At 37.0% G+C, this 23,930-nt stretch overlaps 1 protein-coding gene across 1 annotated transcript in view; it reads left to right on the top strand.

The window, feature by feature from the left end:
* DACH2 (dachshund family transcription factor 2) overlaps positions 1–23,930 on the top strand; it is a 152,176-nt gene that overhangs the window by 38,584 nt on the left and 89,662 nt on the right. Inside the window, exon 2 of the mRNA XM_019471137.1 lies at positions 11,805–11,936. Within this exon, the coding sequence (XP_019326682.1) occupies positions 11,822–11,936 (115 nt within the window). The 5' untranslated portion in view covers positions 11,805–11,821. The remainder of the gene's footprint in view (positions 1–11,804; positions 11,937–23,930) is intronic.

Genomic DNA, 23,930 nt, shown 5'->3' on the forward strand with positions numbered 1-23,930 from the left:
TATATTAAATATATTTTTATTTTTAAAGTAAATTTAATTAATTTGAGTAAAAAAATCTGAGAATCTATTTTAAGATCTGGATGTACTTTGCTGAAATAGTTGCACAAAACCTAAGCTAAAAATGTTTGTTGCCATAGTTTTAGAAGAAACGAAACTGCTATACTGATGCAAACTGGGGAGTAAAGACCAGTAGAGTTTATCTGTAAAGACTTGCAAGGGCAAAGAGAATATTTGCATAAATTTAGATTACTGAGTGTTTCAGTTCAGTGACTAAATTATTCCTCTCCTTCTTGAGCCTCCATTTGGCTTGGGGGCTGCAAGTTAATTCAGCTTGACCAATGAGTAGAGACACATCCTTAAAGATTTAAAAAATGGTGTAGTTCATCTTCTACGTGTTATTTTTATTCACCACCTGGAACAAGAAAATAAGCTTCCAGCCAGTGTCTCAGCTTTGAAAAATGTTCTTTACCTTGCATAGCATAAAATGGCATAACTTCATAAACAAAGAAGATCCTAACCTATTGGGACTAAATTATTTGTCTCCTGTGTTATTTGTGTGAGTAAATGTGCATGCGTAAGCTTCAACAAAATTATATGGAAGTAACTTAAAAACAGAGAGATCAGAACAATCAGAAGTAAAAAAATCTTAAAAAAAGAAAAAGTTAAGGTACACACTCCTCTGTAATCATGTTCCATACGCTCTCTGGTTGTGTGATCAAGTGTCATTAATTTATGCCCCAGAGGAATATACAGCTCTTTGTGTTTCTTTACCTGTGGTCTAAACATAGCTAGAATGTGGTTTCTCCAGCCTGTGGGCTGCCTCCTCTTTTTTCCTTTGCAGTATTAGAAATTCACATATCTATCACCTATTTGCAGAAGGTGTCCAAAGCAGCAACTCAGCTTTGAGCCGAGGAAGTGTTTGGGCAGCATTTGCTGCCTGACGTGGTTGTTCTTGCCTCACAGAAATTTGCTGGAAAGTTGCATGAAAGCTTGTCCTTTCCCAAGTACAGCCAATTGGATTGCTGTCCAAACCCTGCTGAAATAAAAATAAACTAATCTAAAATATCTCATTTTCTTCTTAGAAAGAAGAAATACATGGCCTGTATATGCCATAACACACCACTAATGCCAACTCGCCACAGAATCCCACTTAAAATAATCAATACTGGTGAAAGGGACTTTGTGGCAAAAGCTACATTCCTGATGACTGTGTGAAGCATCAGGTTATAACTGAGATGGATGCGTTTTTCCACTCCCTGAATTTAAAAAAGAAAAAAAAAAAACAACAAAACCCAAACAGGTTTTGCTATGCCAAGGGTGTATAGAGAAAGAGATCATAACGCAACAGTAGATAGAATCTTCATTTGAGGAGGTGGAGACCTAGAGTCTAGTCCTTGCTCCCCCATGCGTTACTTTATTTTACATTGAACAATTAATGGAAAATTCATTTGGGAAAATTATGAATCAGCTATTGCAAGAAAAGTTAATTCATGTTTCTGCACTACATTCTACATCTTGTGTCAGATTGATATTAATTGCAAACGTGGTAGGTTCTACCTTAAAGCTGGAGATCCGCTTGGAGCCTGTGTCGCTGATTTCCTGAATTTTCACTGAACTGTTTACCTTTCTTGCCAGAGACATTACTGCTTTACTAGTCTATCTTAATACCATCCAAAAATATTTTTCACTGTGAATAAGCTGTGGTATTTCAAATGATCTTAAAGCACTAATATTTCGCTTTCATTCAACAGCCAGAATTGGGAAGTGATTATAGCTCTCGGAAGAATATTCCATGAATTTATGTTCTTAAGTGATGCTGCTTTCGAACTTGCATCTTTTGAGGTTGCATTAATTAAATGCCATTTGGAGAGGAGTGCATGGGCCCCCTCTTTTCATTGCTTAGGTTATTGTGCTTCAAATAAGCATAGTATTTTTGTGGTTTTTATGAACTGGCCACAAATTTCTCAGCCTTAAGTAACTAAGAGCAGTGGTAGCTGTGTTATCATAGCATTCAGTTTCTATTCTGGCAGAGGTCTTGAAAAATTGCTTATGTGGAAGAAATACCATGTAGGGGATGATTCTACAAAGTTGTGTAAGCCGAGGAGCCTTGTTCACAATATTTCTGCTGTTCATTTGCAAGCAAAGTTTCTATGGTGCGGTTGCCATCTTGAGTAAAGAGGGAGCTCACTGCTGCTGTTTGTAGCTTGGTGAGTAATAATGTAAAATTATTATTTGCTCGGTTTCAGTTCAGTGAAAACGTCTGAGGAAAGATTGGAGTAACATTTCTTCCCTCTAACACTTCAGCTTCTAGGAGGGGTTGGGTAAGGGATCTGTGCAGTATGAGCCTCGAAAGCCCATAGCATTGGTCAGGCTGGTCCAGCTGAAGTGAACAGTGGCTAGCAGCGGTAATATTTTAGCAATCCAGTCTCTAACAGCAGTGCTGATCTTGACAGTATGTTGAGGTTTCATCTGAAATACTATAGTACAATGAATTTATGGAACTCAGTATTCACTTAAAATCCTTGAAATACACCGTTTTTTAAATTGTGATTTGAGACAGCTGGGACATAGCTGAGTTGTGCCATCTGATACAAAAAAAAAATTTTGTATGGTATTTTCCAATCACAAGTAGGAAGCAGCTTGAAATCACTCACAAAGATATCCTGATTCTCAGAAGACCTTCCAGCCCAATTAATTTTACAAACTCGAGAGATTTGTGCCAAGTCCAGATAAGCTTTCAGACTTTTTGGTACTTAACTGAAAGGACCTCCAAAAACTTCAGCTATTTCCCCATCATTACCGCTTATGGACAAGTGCTTTAAACCCACAGAAATTGATTTAATGGGAAAGGAATAAATGTGGAGAGAAAAAAACAACAACAGATAATTCTAATTTCCTATGGCAGCACATGCACCATGACAGACTTCTATAATGATAGAGAAATTATAGAATGTCCATGGTGAATATGAGGGCTATTAGGTTTAAATGTATTTATAACATAATTTTAAGTTCCCATGAACCTGAATGTATTCTAAAATGGATAACTAAGTCCTGCAATCGGAAGCAAATGCACGGAGCTCTGAAGCCCAAGAGAAGGTGGCCATTAAGCCCTGTTAGTGCATCCAGGGCCCTCCCTGTGTGTGAGCTTTCCAGGCCGTTGGGCAGTCCAGGTTGTTTTGAATCTGGCTCAAGTAGATCTGAGATTGCCCACCTGGGTGACGCCGCTGGATGACGTAGCGCTGGCCGGGTGCCAGTGCGTGCCAATATCCTTATTTGTCCCGATACTGAAAGAATTCCTGAAGTTACCGAAGCATTCCTGCTCTGCAGGTTGTGAGGCCTGTGTCAAAGGTCTGTTTTCCTTTTGGGGCTGATGATAACCACCTTTGTATTCTTTCCTGTGGCCTCTGAATATTTAGCACTTTGGAGTTAACATTTTTTTCCTATAAATGGAATTTATTTCATATGTTGCTCTCAGGGAGGTAATTTAACATTTCTGGTTTAGTTTTTAATTTTTCAAGTCCTTACCTCGAAGCATTGTAATCTTTAGTCTATGACAGCATTATAAAAGCATAAGCGGATAGTTTGAGAATTTGGATGATTATAAGCATTAGTTTAACCTGTGTTATCCTTACTGAAATCTGAGTCCTAATGCATTAATTTGTCACTCTTTTGATGTATGAAAACACTTTTTAAGTATGCCACATAGTGTAAGAGTTTTCATTTTATGTTGAACATTTTCAATGACATGACTAAAATTGCATCAGATATGCACAGGAGAACATAGAAATTATCTGTATAAAGTGATTGTGATCTTTTCAGCAATAATTCTGTGGCTGACGCATCTATCTCATGTATGCTTCCATCTTCTGAAACCTGTAGATCAAAAGTGGGGTGGTCAGTCAATCAAATATACAGAAGAAGGTAAAGGTCACAGTAGTGCAGCATACTAAAAGTATTACGCATTACAGTCTTGACAAATCATTCTCATGGCATAGATTGTAAAAAAGAGCAGAAAATGTCACAAAATTAATCAATTCTCATGAGACACTGTAAGAATGAAGGAAAAAAATTAATATAACCCTCTCAGTGCTCTCTGTAGTTCTGATTTTTCTGTTTCCCTCCAATAAGGTAAGCTGCAGTTTTGTTTGACATAAGATACCGGCTACCTTTTTGGATATAAGTCATCTGTAAAATGCGTAGTTGAGTATTGCTGTGCATCAGCTTGAACATGAGTGCTCATGTTAACATAGGTTTAAGCACAAATTTGGGATTATAATTCTATATACGTCTAACTGAGCCCCTTGGGTTTAGACAAGAAATCTGACAGGTCTTTGGTCATCATATCTTCATGTGGATCAAGGATATGAAGTATCTCAGGTACAGAGACTTGATGGAAGATGTTCATGTTAAAAATGTTTCCAATCTTTCAGGTGGGTATCAGGAGAATAACATTAGGCTATACGAAACACAGAGGTTATAACTGGGGTGAGAAGCCTAAAGAATAGAGGCAGACATGGGCTGAAAGCGTCTGGAAAGCAAACTCTCCCCATATTTTGAAGTGAACACCCAAATTTGTAAGTATCAGGACTTTTGCTACTGCCTAAATGTGTGTGAAATTAGAGAATGACAACCTGTTACTTCTGTGAATTATTCCATGGAGTGGCAGGGATGTTTTGGTGTGTAAAGGTTTTAATCTTGTTTATGCTCATCTGAACTTCTGCATGAAATTCTATTTTAGAATTAAAATAAGGTGAGCAAGCACACAGTGTTAAACAAAAATTACTAGGACTGCAAAATCAAGCCGTCAAAAATTCAGAAACATTTGTGCAACCCTCATTCCGATCCCTTGATCATTTGGCAAAGTCTTTAAATTACATTATCACATACTGTTTTTTTCCCCAGCCTAACTGCTTGGTTGATGATAGAGAATCGATTGACCTGTGGGGGAAGCAAGGTTGTATGATGAAGAGACTATCTGTAGGTCTGTCCCTATCTATCTGCTGCAGAAGTGGAAGCTATGTAGGGAATATTCAGGGGCTGCGCAAAGGCAAAGGATAAGGTCTCTCAAGTAAAGGCTGTGTGACAATTCACTGCAGAAGCGAGCTGACTGGAGCTTCTCTGTGGAAGATTAATTTCTCGCAATTCCTGACAAATATATGCGTAATATTTGTTTGGGTTTTTTCTCCCTCAATAAGGTACTTTTGCCATAGTATAGTTTCTTGACATTTTAAAGTGGTGGTGTTTAAAAATTAGGCAACTCAAAAATTTTAACTATTGCCTGAAATGTTTTTCTAAGGATGATCTTCAGTAGTTTCTGAAGTTTCATTAACTGAACGTGTTTAGAGAATCAGTCTTTATTTTCTCTTTCACTTTGAACACGTAGCAGGATAGACACTGTATAAATACTTTCCAATTTTCTACTTTAAAAATCAGTTTTTGCTGTTTGGGGTGCTTTCCTGTTGCAAAATGGGAGAAAAGAACATATTTTTAAAATATGGTTGTAATATCAGAACGACTGGCTGCAGGTATCAGAACAGATGAAAGAAACTCAACTGTTGTAATACATTTCTTGGCTATTGACTACATTTCAGCTTGGCGATGTCAAATGGATGTAGCATGGATTTCAGTCTGGGCTCCAAAGTGTCCTCCCAGGGCCTGGGGTGAATACTCACACAACTTAGCCCATGATAAAGCTTTGCGCTACGGCGCTTATGCTGAAATCCCATCCTCTGCCTGCAGTGGCCAATTACTCACTAAGTTCTTTCCTTACAGTCTGTCAGATGTTTCACATTGATGGATTATTATGACCTATCTGAAACAGTAGCCAGGATATCTTTGAACGGCCATTGAAAACAGAACATGCACTAGAGCTAAAACTTTCCTACAGTTTCTAGTTGAGTCAGTTTACAGAAATGGAAAAAATCTGCAATAAGACGACTTACGTGTTTGTACCAGTCTCCAAACTGCTCTAACACTCTGGTCATTTTAATGTTCTTATTCAAGAATTTGGTTTCACTGTCCTTCGTGTTAGTAGCTGAGTTTTACCTACCTGTTTATCACTAAACAAGGATGATTCATTTCAGCTACAGAGAAGCCTCCACTTTCTAATGTGAATGTTTAAATTAGTTAGTAAATTCTTGCAGGCATTCTGAAAACGTAAAGTACATTATATGTATTTATTTTTATTAATTTCCTTATTGAAGAACATGGGAAAGAAAGCATATCCTTTTCAGTCTTCCAAGGCTTAATTTATTGGATGTTTCAGAATTGTTTTCACTCTTTGCAATATGGTGTCTCGTATTAACATTTCATACTACCAGATGTTTCATTATTCCTGTTTTAGCACATCATACTTGACCCATAGCAGCTTTGAATGCAAATAACAAACAAGCCGATGCACAATGCTTGGCTGTTAGACTGAAATAATATGGCAAGGCTAAGCTGGTTTTCATTTTTCCTTTTGAATATTATTAATTGCAATGTGTTGACTGTTAATTTAATTAAATGTTTTGTTTTAATATAAGACTATTCTTCAGTTCACTGACTCACCGTTTCATTTAATTAATTGCAAACCTCAAGATTTGATTACTCATAGTTCTCCTTTAGTTAATTTACTTGTTCACAGTTTTGACAGAAAAGCTTTCAAACTAATATGAAGAAGGGGCACAGTCTAACTAATTAGGAAACTGAAAAAAATAGCTGTAGCTAGAGTGCAAGATTAGCAGATACTCAGGGTCACCTTAAAATGCTCAGTGTCCTTGTATTCACCATCAAAATCCAGTTTTCAATGAGTGGACATTAGTTAAACATGGAGGATTCACTTGCATGCAAGACACCCTAGGTACCTCAGTGCAGGAATGTAATGGAGTTTTGCTTTCTTATGTCTCCAAGAAGGTATTTGCTAATCAGTAAATTGTGATGTTTACTGGAGGCAAGAGACACTGTCCCCTTGTTGCCTGGTGCTCAAGGGAAGTGGGTGGGTTCGGCACTGCCCTGTAATGGGATACTGGCCTTGAGAGGGATACGCTACAAACGACCTTGGAGTTGTGATCTTTGGGCCATGCAGTAAAAATGCTTTTTTTTGTTGAAATAATTCCTGAGACTTCACAGGGAATAATCTTCAGTAGTCTTTTTGTCTGCGTAGGGGATATTTGAGTAAACAATTAACCACTAACTTTAATAGGATGCAGACAAGGGATGAAGAAACCTCTCTGGTCTTCATACCCTCTCAAGTACTACAGGTATCTTGCCTTTAGGAGCAGATGACATGTTCAGTGGGTCCAGCCCTCAGAGAAGCAACCAAGCCTCACAGTACATTCAGGTCTATGCCATCTCCAAGCCCCACAAGCAGCGGGTCATCCCCAGAGCAATGTGGCGTGCCACGTTGAGTAAGCTGAGTATGGTCCTAATTTGGATCAAAAACCTTAATTGGAAAACTGTTTGGTGCTTAGGTATGTTTTAACTGTGGCTCAGAATACAACTGCAGAATTTCACTTCAGTGCAACCTGAGCATCAAGTGTGCTGGTTATTGTGTCCTTGAAGGGTTATTTAAGGGCTAAATTCGTGTGTTGTACAGCAGAGTTATGCAGACTTGTCAAAGGGAGAGTACACAGTGTCCTGACAAAACTGAAATTATGGAATGAAGATTACTAATGGCAGTTGGTTGTTTTGCCATATGCATGATGCAGGTGTACCCGAGCGCACACCACCACGATCTGTTATGCAATTGTAATCAAGATTCATATATAGAGAGCTGACCCAGAACATGGCTCCGAGATGTCTGCATTAGCGCTGATGTGTCTCTCTTAAAGATCCCTACCAGCTCTTCAAGGAGCTGCTGTCTTTCAGCCGAGGCAGCTGGTGGGTTGTGGGCTACTGTTAGCAGGACTAGCTCCACTGGCCACATGGTTGCGAGCAGTTTTGGAAACAAATCATTGCAACTGTGATGAGACTCATGCTTTTTTTGTTGTTGTTGTTGTTAGTATTGTAAAGGTTGTACGTGTTTGATAATAAGTGGTACATTGTTTATTTCCTGGGTGTTTAGTGAGTAATCACAGCTGGCAGAAGATAACTGAAGGAAGGGAAATTTAAAGTGTAAATGGAGAGAAAAAAAAGAAAGCTTTGAAGTATGTAATCCAGCGTGTCGCTTTTCCTAGTGATCCTTTTTTTTTTTTAAGGTGAAAGTAGAGGGATAGATGTATACATTACAGCAGTTTTCAAGTACATTTTTCAAAGTGAGGTACTCTAAGTGAGATTCTGTTGCTGATAATGATTCATCCGAGAGGATGGAAATGATTCCTCAGTTCTTTGTAGATTTTTAGATAAGTCACTTGAAGAATAGCCCTCTTTGCCACAGCTAGCCAGAGCTGAGTCAATTATAGAAAGGAGTTTTATTAATAGTTAAATTAAATAGTAGCTTCAGTAATGTCAGCCGTGGCAGTAGCCTTAATTGAAGATTATGCCAATGGGTGATTTGCTGTACGTTTTCTTCCATCATTTCAATCAGTAGCACACCCTTACAGCTGAAACCATTTGCTTTAACCTCAATTTTATTAGCTTTCAGAAATGCTGAAGAATTAGTACACTGTTTTTAAAGTGCCTTATACAGTCAGATTCTGGGGCTTCTACTGCTATCACAATTCAAGTAAGAAATAGTATAGTCTGGGGAATAAGTGAATGAGAGTATAAATACCGTGCTGATACTAAGCTTAGAGATAGTATTGGCTATATCTGCTTCAAGTTTATGCCTGACTGCTCAGGATCTTCAGGCTGTAGTGCTTTCTGCATTAGGACTGTGCTTTACTCTTTAAACCTTTAATGCTGAAATAGAGTGACTTTGGTGTAGCAGATGGCACAGCATAGATTTCTGATACATCACTGTTTTTTGGCTGTTGTCCTTGTGGCAGCTGTGTCTGGTTAGGGAGCTCAAAAATGCCTGACAATAATTACCTTTAATTTCTGCAGGCAGCATCGTGGTGATTTTGGGACTGTGTTTATTCTTTTCTGTCTGTTCCTCGCTACCCCTTCTGCCTTCGTTGTGCTTCTGATGCAACTGTTCAGTAGAAGTTTGTGGGTTTTGGGGTTTTTTTTTATACAGTGCCCTGGATAATTTTTGGTCTTGTCTTTTCACTGAACATTTTACTAAAGGTCTGAATTCAGTTTCCATTCCCTGTTTATCTCCTTATGAATAGTTTCTTTACTCTTTTGTATATTTAAACTAAGTAAAGTTTTATGACTTACAGTATGAAGAACCTGTATAAATACTAAGCCAGATGAAAATATTTACTGGGATATTGGTTCATCTATACATATTTGGGTACATACAAATGATACAATGTTATGATAAAAAAACTCCATGTTCAGATTCTGGTTTTTCTGTAACCTTTAAAATAAATGTGAATTCTTTGCAAATTGATTAGAATTATAAAGTGAAAAGAGAGTAGGCTGTGAGGGGGTACAAGTTCTGAAAATGCTTTAGTGATGGTTGTACCTCAAAACTTGGAATTGATTGGGATAAGGAGGAAAAGTGCAGATGTGCAGGTAGGCAGGCAAATCACACAGGTGCCTGGAAATCTTGAAAACAGTAAATTCCTCAAAAGACTTGTGCTGATGCTTGTTTTTTGAACTTCCTGAAAATAACATGAAATTCACTCAAAGAGCAATCCCACTTCCTTTTCCTAGAAAAAAAGCTGAAAAGTTTATAGACTATTTCATCTTCTCCAGAAAGTATGTGAATAGTTTTATCATTGAAGATGTATTCTTTGATGGATTAAGTGTGAGTCGTGTCAGCCAGAGAATTTGTAAAAACAGGAGTTTAAACATCAGGATTTTGTATCTGCTTGGTTAAAAAACCTGTAGCATTTGCAAAAGAACTTTAAAGGGTGTTAGAAAAAAAATTATCTTTAAATAAAGAGTGAGTACTGTTATGGGATAGTAATCTTCTGTATGAGGTGAAGACTGCGTTAAATGACCTAAAAGACGAGGTTGTTGATGATGTTTTTTGGACTTATTTTCATATGTTTGTATTTAGTGTATATTAATAATGAAATCAATATAGTTTTTCATGTATGAATGACAAAACAGTAAAACAAATGCCTAATTAGCATAGGTAATATTTGTTAGATCTGGCATCAGTGCTTTGGGAATATAGGAGTGTGTAACTGCAGTTTGTTTTTGTGAATGTTGAGAGGCTCTTAGGCAAGATGGAAGGAGGAGGAGAGACGGCCTGGGGAGAAGAGTGCTTGTGTCACTCCCATCTTGTAACCTGTCATCTCCAACTAACTGATATTAATCAGGAATATCTTGGCTGAAGTTAACTGAATTGCTGTATCCATATGTGATAATACATGTCCCTCCTCCATGCAGTTGGAGTCTATTGATGGCTTGCTTACTTAAGTCATATTAAAAGAATGAGAACTTTTGTGAAGCCTATTATAGGAGCAGCAGAGCTAATCTAAATGTCAAATTCATAGCAGCTTTTAAAAGAAAGCATTTTAATTTATGGATGTGTGGCATTATAGGATGTGAAAATTATTAGTTCATTTTAATCAGTATCTAGTCTCTCAGTAAGCAGTACTTTGCAGAAACAGTAGATTATTTGATTCTGTTTTGATGTGTGATATCTTTGTGGGTTGATGCAATGTGCACCACCAACCAAAAATCATGGGTTTTTTGGTAAATGCAATTTAGTGATTTTGTGGAACTATTGTACAGTCAATTACAAGATAGCTGATATGAAGCATTTAGCTTGCTTTTTAGCAAATGACACAAGCAAGTCATACTACACTGGCAGGAAGACAGTAAACCCATTTAATCCATAACTGAATGAATAAACAATTACACCTGTAGAGGTCTTTTTGGTTACATGGCCTTATCCCCTATATCTTCCTGCAAGATAGATGAACTTCAGATAAGATATTTATTCTATCACATCTTGCCCAGAGTAAAAGTAATTTGATACTGTCTGGAAGAAAATCTGATCTCTTACTGACCAAGTCAAAATGATAAAACTTAAAAAGTTTACTCTTACGAAAAAAGATATTGGGAATCTAAATAATAAAAAAAATTATGGTAATGATGGTAACCTGTAGCCTGACATTACTCTACTTCTTCTGTTTTACTATTGGAAATTAAATGGGGTTTAGTCACTTGAAAATCTTCTACCACTAGCCCCCCTTAATTCTCTAAATCTGTGCTGGTCTTAATGGTCTGTTAAAGGTGAGATCGAGTTTGAAATTACCCATATTATACTTTTCTAACATTTCCAATGTAATATTTTCCAGTAGCAATGATGTTAATCCAAACCAACAGACTTCAGAAAAAGGCAAAAGAATGTTTGGATATATAATATAATTGTACAGCAGTGATTGTTCCATGTTAATTGGCTTCGAGCTGTTGAAATTAAGGAATACGGTATCTTACTAGTGTACTTGGAAATTTTGTAGCAGCTAAATAAGTCAAGGAGAAAGTGATCAAAGTGACAAAATGATCAAAGTGACAGGAAATGATATTTAGGAGTATAATCAAAAGGGATACCATTAAATAATATTTCTTTATGCTATATATGTAAAAAAAAAAAGACACATGAAAGAATTAAAAAGAAAAAAATCCCTAGAATGGTGTCCTGAAATAACTCAACTTTAAAATAAAGACAGTGTTCAGAATAACATCACATAACTGGACTAAGAATGTGTATTGAATTTATGTGACTTACTCTCACTGAAAGGAATTCTTTTGTTCTTCATATTTTTCAGTGCTGCATTGTATGGTACGATACTGCATTTTATTTATTTATATTTTTCCAGGTCTGACAGCGGCTGCCATGGCAGAGGCTATGAAGTTACAGAAGATGAAACTTATGGCAATGAATAGCCTTCATGGAAGTGGAAGTCAAAATGGAACAGAATCAGAAAATGAAGAGCTCAATTCTAATGCGGGTAAGTCATGCAGCACATGTGAGCTGTAGGGGAGCTCTTAACACCTGGTTTTGTGCGTGGGAAACAAAACAAAAAAATCTATCTCAGACTCTTATGCTCTGTAAGCTTTGCTCTGTCAGTGTCAAATCAAAATTACTGCACCCATTCCTCCAGTATGCCTCCAGTTTTCCTCCTAACAGCCACCTTCATTAATTTTTTGAAAAATACTGGTGAAGGATTGTTTTCATTATGTTAGAATACAGACATTTTAAACTGTTCCCTAAATATTTTTGTAGTAACAAAAGACTTCTCTATTGGCAATAATACAGTGAGTCTAGAGTTTTCCTGTAAGTGATGGAAGGTTTCCAAAACGTCAGGTTGTTGGAACTCATGAGTTCCACAGTTCACTGGAGAAAGGTAAAGCAGGGAATGCTAAATCACCAACTTTCTGGCTTTTCTGCATTTTGTTCTTGAATGGATGTTTGCAAGCCACAGCTAGGAAGGAGAGTCATGATAAACATTTGTTATGGCCTACCTGGCTGGAATAACCTTGCATAGAAGGCACTGACACTGAACATATGTTCAGTCTATACTACTATAAGCATTAGTATAAACTTGAACTAAGCTCCCCAAGTCCCAGCCTCACAACAGTAGGGTTCAAAGTTTAAGTCAGAAATGGATCCTTTGAAGAGGCTATCTTCTTTGTTTATTCTAATGTTCTTTTCAGGTGAAAAGAAGATATTTTTACTTGGATAGTGTAGAGGACCTAGAATAAGATAGATCCATTTTGTCTCAGAAAGCTGCTAGATGCCCATTACAATAAGGGCAGGTTCACTTGGACTCACTTTTTTCGACACAAACAATCCTACAATACACTCTTACCGTTTTGGAAACTTACGCATCCTTTGTTTTCATTATCAATTCAAGAGCAGAGGCACTGTCTGATCCCTTATTGCATTCAGATCTCCCATTGGCATTCACACGTCTCTGTGAAGCCACACATGCGTCTCTAAAGACGAAGCCACTCTAACAGTTTGCTTGCTTGGATGGTGTATAGTGTATATGCATTGTACCGTCAAAATGGTAATTTATTAGACCAATAAAGCAGCAGCTGGGAGGTCTTAGACTCATTTTCTAAAGGAGTAACTTTGAATTCATGACAAATTATGCACAAAGCAGTCTTTCCAAAAGTGGTATTGCCTTTTGCTAATTTTGTGTACTCATCTGTATTGAAGAAATCTGGCTTCTAATTCATGCATTAAACCCTTCCCCAGCTTTCTATTATGTAGGATATGTATTTCTTATTCACCTCTCAGACCTTAATCAATTAGTGCATATTGAATTCAGTAAAAAAGCACTGAAAAAAGCATATTTAGTCTGTGTAACTCTTATAGTCTGTATATAGTTCAAAATGAATTATGAAGTTTCACTGAATGCTAAGAAATATGACTGAAGATAGAATTCTTACAGAAAAGCAAGGAAGCTTCAAACAGAAAAGATGCAGGGTTAGTATTAGGGTTTTTAAAAGCTGCTGTACAAAAGCTTCCTAATTTGAATGTTCATGGTTTTGTGTTTTACCTGATGTGGCAAAATTTGTATACTTCATATGGGGAGAATCTTCAGTACGTTAATAATATTATTTTAGGTACCTCGTTGACAAGTTTTATGGGGGACTATCATACCAGCCTTTCGACAATACGCCAGGAATATGCATATTAAATGAAAGTTCTCCGTGGTTTAGCAATTCAATGAGTTCCACAACTGACTCAATACCAATTTGAAGATTTGGAAAAATTCCCATGGAGTTTAGCTGAAGTTACAGTGGGGTCCAAGGATAAGGATATGGTGTCAGTTGTGTAAAGATCTTTTCTCAATTCTTTCCCCTTTTCATTGCCTATTTCAGTAGAACTGCCAAGAGGAAATTTGCTGGATCAAGTGCAATGTTGCTTGCAGACAGAGAAATAAGTCCTTAACAAAAAGAACTACTACTAATCATATCAAAAATCACAATTAACGCTCTTCTTAGCATCTGCAATGCCAACATTAGGATTGTTTTTGTAATGCATGGCTTCTCTCTTCATTGATTAAAAATCCAATTAACGCTCTTCTTAGTATCTGCAATGCCAACATTAGGATTGTTTTTGTAATTCATGGCTTCTCTCTTCATTTGAGGATCATTTTTTAAAGATTTACATTAAGCAGGTACAGCAGGATGTGTCAAAAAGGAAAACAAAAATGCAAGGAATGTAAAACTTTAACTATACATTTCACTATACAAAATAACAGAGGAATTATCAAATATTCACTATAGAAAACTCATTGGAGACTGAGGTGGGGCGGGAAGAGAGTGGGCATTTTGTTTGGAAGTTGATAGACATTTTGTAACTTTGATTCACTGTGAAGAGAACACCATGATAATTCTGTGTGCATGAAAACTTTACCAAATGTTTGTTTTGCTCTAGACTCTTACAGTTTAAATGACTATTAAAAACAAAATGGGGATGCGAAATGAGAAAGAAAATTGAATTTTGAAAATTTTTTTAAAAAGAAGAGGCAAAAAGGAACAGAGCAAAGGAGTCGGAAGCTTCATAAGTGAGAAAAACATTTTATTTTAGGAGAGAGACCTACAGTTGCTCTGATTTGAGGTTGTGTTTAATAGCTTCTGTAATGGTTGCAACATGACTCTGCATCTAGATTTCAGCATGAGTAACAACCTGTTCGTGTTTCATTTAGCTCCAAATGAGAAATTCTGTCTTTTATTGTTTTAGGAAATTAGTCTATGTACTGTTGCTCCTGAAACTTTATAATTAATCACTAAGGATTATGGCTGGGGGGGGGGGGTGGGAAATAGATGTCTGAATGATTATAATTGTAGCTGTCAAATCAGAAATATAGTTATACAGAGCAGAGGACCTTTTGCTTCCTTTTATTTTTTTTTCTTTTTACTGTAACAAAGAGTTGAAGGGTTGCAGTTTTACTTAAAAAAACAACTATAGAGATTGTTGGTTTTTTTACCTCGGTGTTACGCATTGACTTCCTTTGGCGAGCATAAGATACACCACTACTAAATATTTCACATTAGGATGTGTGCCTTCCTCCTCAATCCATAGTCTGATAGATGAGTGGAGTAGTCTCTTTTGCTGTTGGTTGTTTTGAATTGAAAATGTAATTGATCAGTATTAAGTCCTGAAACTTTATTGCCAGATTTTTTTGGAAGTGGGTCATTATATACAGGCTATTAGTATAACAAAACAGTGGTGAGGATGTCTTGTCATACTCATTTCAATCCCCATCTGTATCTGTTGAAGTCAGTGTCAAATAATTTTGGATTTGCTTCTTTAGTAATGCCTAGGATGTCACTTCAGTAGTTTCTTTCTCTGTGTGTGTGCACCTATGATGATGGAAATTTTTCAAGAATATCTGTTCATGCTATCAATTTAAAATCTGAACTCTTAACTCTCAGGATCACTGACTGTAATTCCTCAGATATTATATTGTCCTCTAGGAAATTACAGGTGTGGAATTGAATCTTACAAGTGTGTCTAAGGAAGTGGGGAGTAAATGTGCCACTTCTTTTCCTGCTTCTAGTCCAGCTGGTATGCTTTTGCCGTCAGGTCCTACCTACCTCCTTTTTGTGATATTACAATAATCTCAGTAGTAGTGGAGTTTAGTACTGGAATATTCTAAATAACTTATTAAAAAAAAATGCTGCAAGAGACAATGCTGAAACTGTGGAAAAAAAAATGTACAAAAAAAAATTGCATGTATTTTTTAATTGAAGTAATGCATTAGTTCACAGTGCTGTGAAGAATGTTGTTATACATTTGAACATTAATGTCCTCCTTCCACTCTCTCTGCAGAAGAGAAGGATTTTTTTTGCACCTTCCTACTCATCATACGAAGTGTTGAAGCAAACTTCTCAGGCAGTTGAAAATCTCATCTTTAATCTGGCACTATAGGTTCTCTGGCCCCACAGTCCAGCCGATCTGTGCTAGCTGTTCCTTGTGGCTTAGTGTCTGTCTCCATCTTCTTGTAGGATATGGGAAAGAAGGCTGAATTTAGAGAACCATGTAGTTGGGGACATAGGTGTCTGGAGGTGGGAGAAATTAATCCCTCTGAAATCTCAAATTCCCAGTAGCCATAAGTCTTTCGTAATCCTATTCCTCCTTTTTGGCTACTCCATCTGAGTCCTTGGAGATGAGATGGTTTGTTGATGGCAATCAGTGCACACATCTGAGGATTGCCTTGAGTGCAGAGGGTTGCCATAGCTAAGGCAAGTCAATCTCAAAGCCCAGCCACGTAATCAATTTTCTTGTTCTATAGAAATATGATAAACAAACCAAAACCTCTCTGGTTGCACAAAAGTGTTCATAAGGATCATCTGTTTCATCATCATGCAATACTAATATTAAGTGAAGTGTATTCTGGAAATCAGCATATAATTGCTTAGGGAAATTTGCAACTTATTTGAAATCAGCTTTTTTTTTAATAGCATGGCAGCAGGTAATTTGTACAAGTATGTGACTGGACATACTGGAACGTGAAGGATAGATTGCAAAATACAGTATTGGTGATATTACCTGAACATCCTTTAAGCTGCATAAGCAAAGAAGGATCAGTGCATAGCAATCCATGACAGTACCTGTTTGTACAAAACCTCAGTGTAAAGAATAAAGCAGTTATTTCCTTCTGTTGGCTTTTGGAGTTAGCATGCGTGATTTAATATATGTGTTTTGCTTTCCCAAGAGAGATGTCAAACAGTACTAAGTGTTTCAGTGGTATTTCCTTAGGAAGTCAAAATGTTATTCTGTATGTAGCGTCTTGTTTCTTAATTTCCAGACAAGGAGCTAAGTTAGGCAGGAAAGAAAGGAAAAACACCCTAGCTTTTGGCATATGAGGATCAGAGAAAAAGCTCTTCATAGGGGAAAAAAAAAAGTGTTATCTTTCTATCCTTTTTTCCCTTCAGTACCTGCCATGCAGTTTTTTCATAAATGCAAACATCCTTCACAATCTGTTTAAAAAACCACAAATACATCACTCAGAGGAATATTTAAGGAACCATCAGGAGGGAAAAAACTCATTGGTTTAATGGAATGCTGTCAAGGAAAATCAGCATCACAAACGACACAGGGGCAGAATTGATACTTTTGCACTGACATGTTAAAAGAAAATCCCATGCATTATTTAGAAAACCCAGAAATCTGTCAGCTGTATGATTGCCGAGTTAGCAGAAGCAGGAGGATGCTGCTCAAGTTGAAAAGAAACGCGTAGGCACAGATCCATATTGTAACCTTTCATGTTCTCCACCCACCATGAATACCCAGCTATTACACGGTCAGCATTTTTTAGTTTTTCTCTTTTAAAATTTTCAAGTGCTTGAAAAGTCAAAAGAGGTAGGTCTTTTATTCTAAAAAGCAGGATGCCGAGGCTGTTATTTTATTGTAAGAGTAAAAATGACAAGACCAGAGAACAGATTTTTTTAATCCTTGAGTGCCGTGCAGACTTCATGAAGTCATTTTTCCTGTTGTTAAAGCAAGTATTTTTGTGTTACATGAGCAGAGAGTTATTGTTTCAATGATAATTTTACTTAAAGAACACAAAACATTCATGCCATTTTAAAAATATAACCAGTCAAAACTACTATTAATATTTCTAGAATCAATTGAAAAGCTAGTGAAGCATACATTTAATTTTCTTTAATTGTCCTTTTGCCAGGAGGAATACATACAGTCTTGAAGTAAGAGAGAATTTAATATGTTTCGTTTCCTGTGCCATCTCATCCAAAAACTAGGCTTGTTTGACCCCAGCCCCTAATATAGAAATAGTAAAACATTTCATCCTAAAAATTGAGACATCTGTGCTATTTCTTTCGACATGTACCTGCATTCGTCCTGGTGAGTGTGAAGATACTTGCTTTTCACGCTGGAAGTTGAGAGTAGCACGTAGTGGCTGGGTGGACCTTCCTATTCGCCAAGTGAAGTGCAGCAAGCTGTTAGTCCACAGCCATCGAACACAAATGGATTGAGCACCAGGATAGGTAGGATAGATAGAAAAGAGGATGACATTTTTGATGTGCTTTTTTTCCTCAAGCATGCAGATGATGACGTACTGTGAGCAGGGCTCATGGTATAACACGTATTACACAGCCGATGGGACCAGGCTGGGAGATAGGCAGTGATGGTCAGTGTCATGCAGAGACACAGCTTAAAAGATCTCCTGGGAATCAGAAATTCGTTCAGAGCACTTCGCGGCTCCTATTCAGCCCATCAGTCTGAGGTGCGTTTCTCTGGGGTAGATGGGGAGCTGCAATAAGACTGGGCCATGTTACAGTGCGTGTCTGAAAAAAAAAACCAACAACTTCTGAAGCCCCTGGACAAGACACTGGTTCTTCAGGGCTACCTTACAGCACAGAGGCGAGGGAGCAGCATGCTGAAGTCTGATGTACAAATGAAGCTTCTCCAGGTAATGAAGGCATGTGTGGCCCCATAGGTGACTGGCTGCGAGGACAAGCACTGCGTAAGAGCGTTCATCTCAAGGCCATAATACCTGCAGAAGATTCACGTAGTGGTGAAACTCAGTGGCTTTCAGGATGCGCTTCCATACATAGGTTTGGAGGTGTGTTTTCTTGGAAGTTTCTTGAACCCACTTGCAAGTGATATCTAAGAAATTGTAAGCTTTCTTTTTCAGTGAAAATGGAGTGAAGGAACTAAAATATTCACGTAACATTGAGGCTTTAAAAAGCTTTACCCATTGCTGCTTGTCAGAAAATGGCCGTGGTTGCTGAATGATACAGAGCAATGGGTTCCCTGCAGATAATGTAAGTGAGGCCTTCCTGGAGCCAGCGACTGATAATTCTGGAGGAAGAGGTTGATGTGCTGTTTTCTTTTTTAAGATACAGCTTCTCAAACATTAGCCAGGAAGAGAGAAGCTGTTTGGTTCAGTTGTACCTTGTTTGTATTCTGCTGCATTTTCTTCTGTTTCTTCCTAATGGTGATGGCTTTCGTGGGCCCTCTCAATTATCCCGAGAACCCAGTCTCCGTGTGTGAAGCTTGGAAACAAGATGCACCTATATTTGTTTCTTTGGCAAATTGGGGTTTTTTTGGAGAGTGAATATCAGTGGATAGTTTCTGCTGTGTTACCCCACCACCGGGCAGGATTTAGTACCAAGAATTTTAGGATGCTTTAGTGAACCACAGTTTCAGTGGAGTGCAAAAGTGAATTTGTTTCTTATCTGCAAACTGTTTTAAAGTCCCATTTTAGATAGATTCTTAAGCAGTTACCTATTGAATGCGAGTACTTTAACTGTCGTTTTAAAAAGTATTCTTACTCATTTAAATACGAACGTAAATACTTTGTAGTAAATGTATATGATTCACACATAAATGTTGATTCATCAGCTACTGTTTACATATTTGGATTGACTGACACCCAGCTCCAAGAAATATGAAGTAGCTCTGGCTGTGGTTTTAAAACTGATAAAGGAAATAGAACTTCGGACAGCTTCTGAAAATGAAATTCTCTGTGCTTTTCTCTGTAACTCTGAAGTATCTTTTTCTTTGAGAGGAATTTCTGTTTCAGATTTTTGATGCTTATCTTACACAGGATGAAATTAATTGATGTTTGTATAACATCATAAGCTAATGTAATCTATTTTAAAGATCAAGCAAATATAGGTATTATCTTATATAGACTTCTGTTTAGAAAAGTTCTTATTATTAAATGCCTAAGCTCTGGTTTGTGTGAATGCTTTTTGAGTGGGTAATTCTCAAGGGTATATTTTAAATGGATTCATGACAATTAGATGCTGCTAAATGTTTATGAATGGAGAATATATATACTTGTAAGTTTATATTTCAACAGTTAAACATGTCACACAGTCTGCTTCTTCAGTATATTTTGGCTGGTATCTTATTTGAAGTCAAAGAACTGCTGTTCCTTTTTTCCAGAGCATAAAGTACTTTTTTTTTTTTCCATAAAGAGAATTCCTTACAATAATTTCTAGCTTTTGCTGGAACAAATTTAATATATAAAATCAAGATTCATATCTATTTAAAAAAAAAAAACAAACCTTCCTAACCTAACACCAAATAAAATACCTTCGGGTGTACACAGCGTAATCATAAACAACCTCTCTAGATTCTTGCCATATCTACTATCAGAACTAAGTGCAGCAAAAGATAAACTAATGACAAAATGCAAATAGTATGGCTAAACTGCGTAGAATTGAGAGCTTTCACATGTCTGTCACCTTTCAGATCCTTTACAAATTTATAGTCTCAGAGTGCAGAGGTCTAAATCTTCAAAGCTTGAAAAACAGAGGTGCAGCATGAACTAATCTTCATTTTTCCCCCTATCTTCTTACAGCAGCACTAATGGAAATGTATTTTGTTTAATGACTCTGAAATCCTGTTTGTAATTAGATGTGGGAATTGGTCTTACTTTGTAACAGATGATACTGGAATAATAATATGAGAGATGCTACGCTGAGACCACTATCCTCCTAAATCTATATCATTTTTCATTTTATTGACAGGAAATGTGTTCCTGGAACAAAGAGATTGATTTTAAAGAGTAGAAAAATAATGTCTAGTAAAAACTCAAATGAAAACATTTTAGCATTACTTTAAGTGTATCACAAGAGTACATTAACCTTTTAACTTTATTTTTAATTTTAGTAAACAGTCTTCTTATAATTGTTGCTTTGTCACTGATATGATCTTTGAATTAATGCACCAAAAGGTAGGGAACTTTAATTAATGATAGGGTGCATACAATTAAAATGCATATCATATTTCAGAAGGATTATTCAAAATAATTAATTTTGTCTGTTAAAACACTTTTACAGTTGTAAATGAAGTAATTAGGAGCGGGCACAGAACATGTGAGTGCAGGCTGAGCTCACACAGTCCCTTCAGAGTATTAGTCGTCTTCACTAGGTCTTGATGTCATAAATCATTTTGGCCACCATTTAAGACCAATACAGATTACCTGCACTGCACTTTAAAAGGAAAAATCATTCCAGTTTAGACATTTTAGTAGGCTTCTGCGACTGCTGAAGGACATGGTGTGAAGAGTGCTGTCCTGCCCTTTAGGAAGCAGAGCTGCTCTCTCCGCAGGCAGGCGTAGGGTGAGAAGGCATCTCCAGGCATCTCTACCTTTCTGGTCTTGATGCTTAGTGGGAAGGGGAATGAAGAAGAAAAGTGTGGTCCAGATCTACCTCTCTGAAATGTATTTTGTACTGTATGTTAAACCATTGTTGGATCAAAGCAAAAGCGGTCCTGGGAGCAGAAACCATCAACTGGTGATCAGATGAACTCTGGCAATTAGGGATGCCAAAAATGCTAAGAAGTACACTTAGTGATTTGCAGATTTTCCACAGTGCTACCAAAGAACAAGAATAGTGAAGTACCAAATGTCAAATACATCCTTTTTTTTTTTTTCTCTTTTTTGAGGTCCTTGTATGTACTCTGTTTCAACAAAATCTCGTCTGCCTATCATTTTGCACAAAGTAACATATTTGTTTAAACACTATGGTGTATTAGTATGCTTAACCAATGTGTTTTAATTTCCCCTTTTAGGATGTAAGGATGTAAGGAATCCAGTACGCAAAGAATTCCAGTATGTTAGGAGAAGCAAGTATTAGCGATAGTTGCCTTTGTTAATACTAGTGAGTCAACTTCAATCTCACATTAATGATATTTTAACAATAAAAAGTACTTTAGTATTTTAATTACATTATAAAGTCCGGAACACTCTTGTTCTTGTTAAGGCATATATAAGTTAGGATGAAAACTAGCATATTACCTTTGATGTGGGCCACATGCTGAGAGTCCCCCAAAGGATGTCATTGATAGTGATACAGCTGCCAACAGCAGGAGTCTCATGAATTACAATTTTAATCAGATTTTTAAGAGTCGTCCCCTAACGTACAGTTAATTTATGTTTGAGGTAAGAAATGTTTGTGGTGTGATCATTTGGAATATTTTCTCACTCAAAAGAGTAGCATTACTCCAAAAAAAGCATTTTAATAATGTGGGGGTTTAGTTAAGGATTTGGTACTAGATTTTTGCAGAGTGCCCTGAACTGACATTTTTGCAACTGAGATTCTTTAGCAGTTTTACTTGCAACAGTTGGCACTGTTTAAATGTCTAGCTGATTTGTGAATTTGATGAGACAGAAGTCACAGTGGTCTCAAGTAATTCTGCCTTTACTTGCACCTACAAAGTAAGAGGCATCCCTTAGTTCTCGAGTAGGGACTAATATGGGTAAACAGGACATTCACAGATCAGAACCTTATTACTTTTTATAGAATACCTTGGCTATCTTGAATAGTTATATTCAAGTTTGTTTTCCTTTAATAAAGTTTTGATCCATAAGAAAATCAGGATTATGCATTTATTTCTGTGATTTTAAAAGTAAGCATCTCACAGTTTTGCATAATAGGTTATGCTTTCTGCTCCATATTCTGTTTAAAAAAAGCTGGAATCCAAAGCTGTGAGTGACATTTTGGTAGAATTTTAGCAAGTACAGTCATTACCAAATTAAAAATAGATACAGGTGGGTAGTCTATGTTTTTAGCTCCTTTAAAAAAAAAAAACAAAACCATAACCCCTAACTGTATACAAGAGCAGCAATTTATCATCATTTTAGTTACAATTATGAAAGACCAGCAATGTTGTCTCGGACCAAGAGTAAATGTACCTTTATCAACCAGAGTGTGTTAGAAATCTTTAATTTCCATGGCTGCGACATCTTTTTCTCAAACAAAATTCTTATTCTTAATTTCTTAGAAGCTTAATATAAATTCATAAGATCACTAAAGAATATTAAAACCTGGTCCATTTAGTCATGGAGAAGAAAGTCTTGTTGGCACCATATAATTGAAGGTACTAATATGTCCATAATCTAAAGGGAAGATGCATGGATTTTTAGTACATGTTTCAAATGCCATCTTAATGCATTTATTATCCTGGAAAGGTAACCAATATTATGTTATCTGGTAAATAACTAATAGGTATTTTAGGATGGCCAGTTTGTGTGTTAGTTTTTGCAGATACACGTTTCATCTTGGGAGGCACAGAAAGCATGCACATCAAACTGTGATGTTTTCTTGAAGAGAAGAGTAGGTAAGGCTTTACCTGAACCATTCTTGTAGCTGAAGAAGAGACCATAATGCAGGATAATGATCCTATGTTGTGGATAAACACTCTAGGCTGTACCCTGCAATGTAGTATATTATGTTGCTGCATACAGATCTAGGTCACGTAGTAGATGTAGTTTAGCGATGGCGGGGTGAGTTCAGGACAGGCCGTTTCACCCTGCAGTTTGTCACTGCCTCTGGATCTGGTCTCTCTATTGCGGTTTGCAGTGTTTAGGATCATAGGAATACAGCACTTTCAGGCTTGTTTTCTAATCCACACTCTCAATGAAGCAAGACCTCTGCCAGGGTCATGTCTGACTGATAGTTGTCCAGCTTAATGTTAGAAATTTTATAGGCTTACTAATCATGGCCATTTTTCCTAATGTTTAACCTAAGTCTTCCTTGTTACAGTCTTTCCTTGCTGCTGCTGTTTTTGTACACTGTGGGTATGGAGAACAATTTATTCCTTTTTATTACTGAACATGTCTTTTATCTAGTGAAGACTATTAGTGAGTCTCCTATCTGTCTTCCCTTCCCTACATTAAACGAGCTTGCTCTTTTGAATGTGCCTCATACTGATGATTTTCTAGGTCCCTGGTCAGTTCACTGCGCTCCTCTGGCCTCTCTTCAGGCGATTCATATCCTGCTGGTTCCCAACTCAACACAATGCTTCGGTCAAGGCTGTGCCAGTGCTCAGTGCAGCAATGTGTAACAGGATAGAGCGAAAGAATTTCTCCCAGTCGTACATACAGCTATCTTGTATAAACGTGTGAAACTTATTCTCCTGACGTTTCCTGGAAGCAGGATACTGCTGACCTGTGTTCACCTGCAGTCTGCTATAGCTGCTAGATTTTTTTTTTTTTCCTGCAGAAGAG

This window comes from Aptenodytes forsteri, unplaced genomic scaffold, assembly GCF_000699145.1.
Source record: "Aptenodytes forsteri isolate BGI_AS27 unplaced genomic scaffold, ASM69914v1 Scaffold225, whole genome shotgun sequence".
NCBI lineage: Eukaryota > Metazoa > Chordata > Aves > Sphenisciformes > Spheniscidae > Aptenodytes > Aptenodytes forsteri.